Source organism: Camelina sativa, chromosome 17, assembly GCF_000633955.1.
Source record: "Camelina sativa cultivar DH55 chromosome 17, Cs, whole genome shotgun sequence".
In the NCBI taxonomy this organism is placed as follows: Eukaryota; Viridiplantae; Streptophyta; class Magnoliopsida; order Brassicales; family Brassicaceae; genus Camelina; species Camelina sativa.
In genome coordinates, this window is record NC_025701.1 from 7,155,951 (window position 1) to 7,157,391 (window position 1,441).

Genomic DNA, 1,441 nt, shown 5'->3' on the forward strand with positions numbered 1-1,441 from the left:
GGTTGCACTGAAGCTGCGTTTTGTAACCCGAGGAAGAGAACAGCTGTGTACATTGAACCCATTGCATTGGATAAGTCCTGTGTTGTTTTCCTGCAAGATGAAAAAAATTCAAATTATGTCAGTCTTGAAGCCTAGCCAGCATCAAGGTTTGTGTTATGGGAACGTTTTCGCTTACGTTTTGCCTCCAAGGTCCCAGAACATTGTGCCGAACATGAGAGCAATGCCAATTGTGAAGAGGAATCTGACGGCCGTGTAAGGAGGGTTTCTCCAGTAGGACCAGTGTTGTTTCCATAGAGAAGCCATACATTGTGTCCAGAACGATTGAGAGTATTGTGTTGGGAAATACAGATCTTTTGATCCTGGAGCTGGCTGGCTTAGCTCCTTGATAAGCTCCTTGTTTCTCCTATTAAGAGAGAAAGTTATTGGTGAGTTCAAAATCTTGCTGTTAAATGTGTGGTTCGACTTCAACATGACTGTGAAAATGTACTTACTTGTAAAGGTCTGAATTTTTGTAGAGTTGGGCGAAGTCGACTCCTAAAGCCGCTTCTTGAGATGTGTTTGAGACTTCAAGCATCCAGGTTGCTGGGTTGTACCCTTCTGTGATCTTGCTGATTCCTTGAATACTCTGTTGCAAAGTCAAGAATACATATTCAGTCCATGTTTGCTTCTCTTCCAAAACAAATTGTATCTAAGTAGTTTTATTACCTCGAAGTAGTTGATCAAATGGGTTGATTCGTGGCCAAGAGGTCCAACGTAGATTTCCTCACCTCCGCGCTTCAGCAAAAATAACTGCATAGCAAACCATGTTAACAAATGGTTGAAAGTTCTTTTTCAGATTCGTGTTGAATGTAATTTTTAATACCTCATCGAAGGCTTCAAAGATGTCAATGCTAGGTTGGTGAATGGTGCAGACGACGGTTCTGCCTGTGTCGACCGTGTTCCTCACAGTCCTCATAACGATGGCAGCAGCTCGTGCATCCAATCCTGAAGTAGGTTCATCCATGAAGATGATGGAAGGGTTTGCAACCAGCTCCACCGCAATGGTCAGTCTCTTTCGTTGCTCTGTTGACAAACCGCTCTCACCAGGTAGTCCAACCAGTGCTTGCCTAAGCGGTGTTAACTCCACCAGCTCCATCACTTCATCTATGAACATCTGTACCAAAACAAGAGAGAACATTGTTAGTATAATTTCAATTTCCTCATTTTACTTCTGGAAATGATAATGTCTCTGGGATAACCTTTCTCTTGTTTGAATCAACTTCTTTAGGTAATCGGAGCCAGGCTGAGTAAACCAAGGACTCGTAAACAGTGACATGTGGGGAATGAATATCAGTTTGTTCACAGTATCCTGAGATACGGGCAAATGTTTGTTGATTCTTAGGATAACCGGAAATGGTGATGTTTCCATCAATATAACCACCGGTTTTTCTTCCGGCCAGAA

General features: G+C 42.6%; 1 protein-coding gene across 1 annotated transcript in view; it reads right to left on the reverse strand.

Moving 5' to 3' along the window:
- Window positions 1–1,441, reverse strand: part of LOC104755869 (ABC transporter G family member 40-like) — an 8,564-nt gene that overhangs the window by 1,923 nt on the left and 5,200 nt on the right. The window contains exons 16-20 of the mRNA XM_010478340.2: window positions 1,239–1,441; window positions 863–1,153; window positions 706–789; window positions 492–625; window positions 176–403 (exon numbers count right to left, since the gene is read on the reverse strand). The exon at window positions 1,239–1,441 is cut by the window's right edge and continues 32 nt beyond it. Of these exons, the coding sequence (XP_010476642.1) occupies window positions 176–403; window positions 492–625; window positions 706–789; window positions 863–1,153; window positions 1,239–1,441 (940 nt within the window). The remainder of the gene's footprint in view (window positions 1–175; window positions 404–491; window positions 626–705; window positions 790–862; window positions 1,154–1,238) is intronic.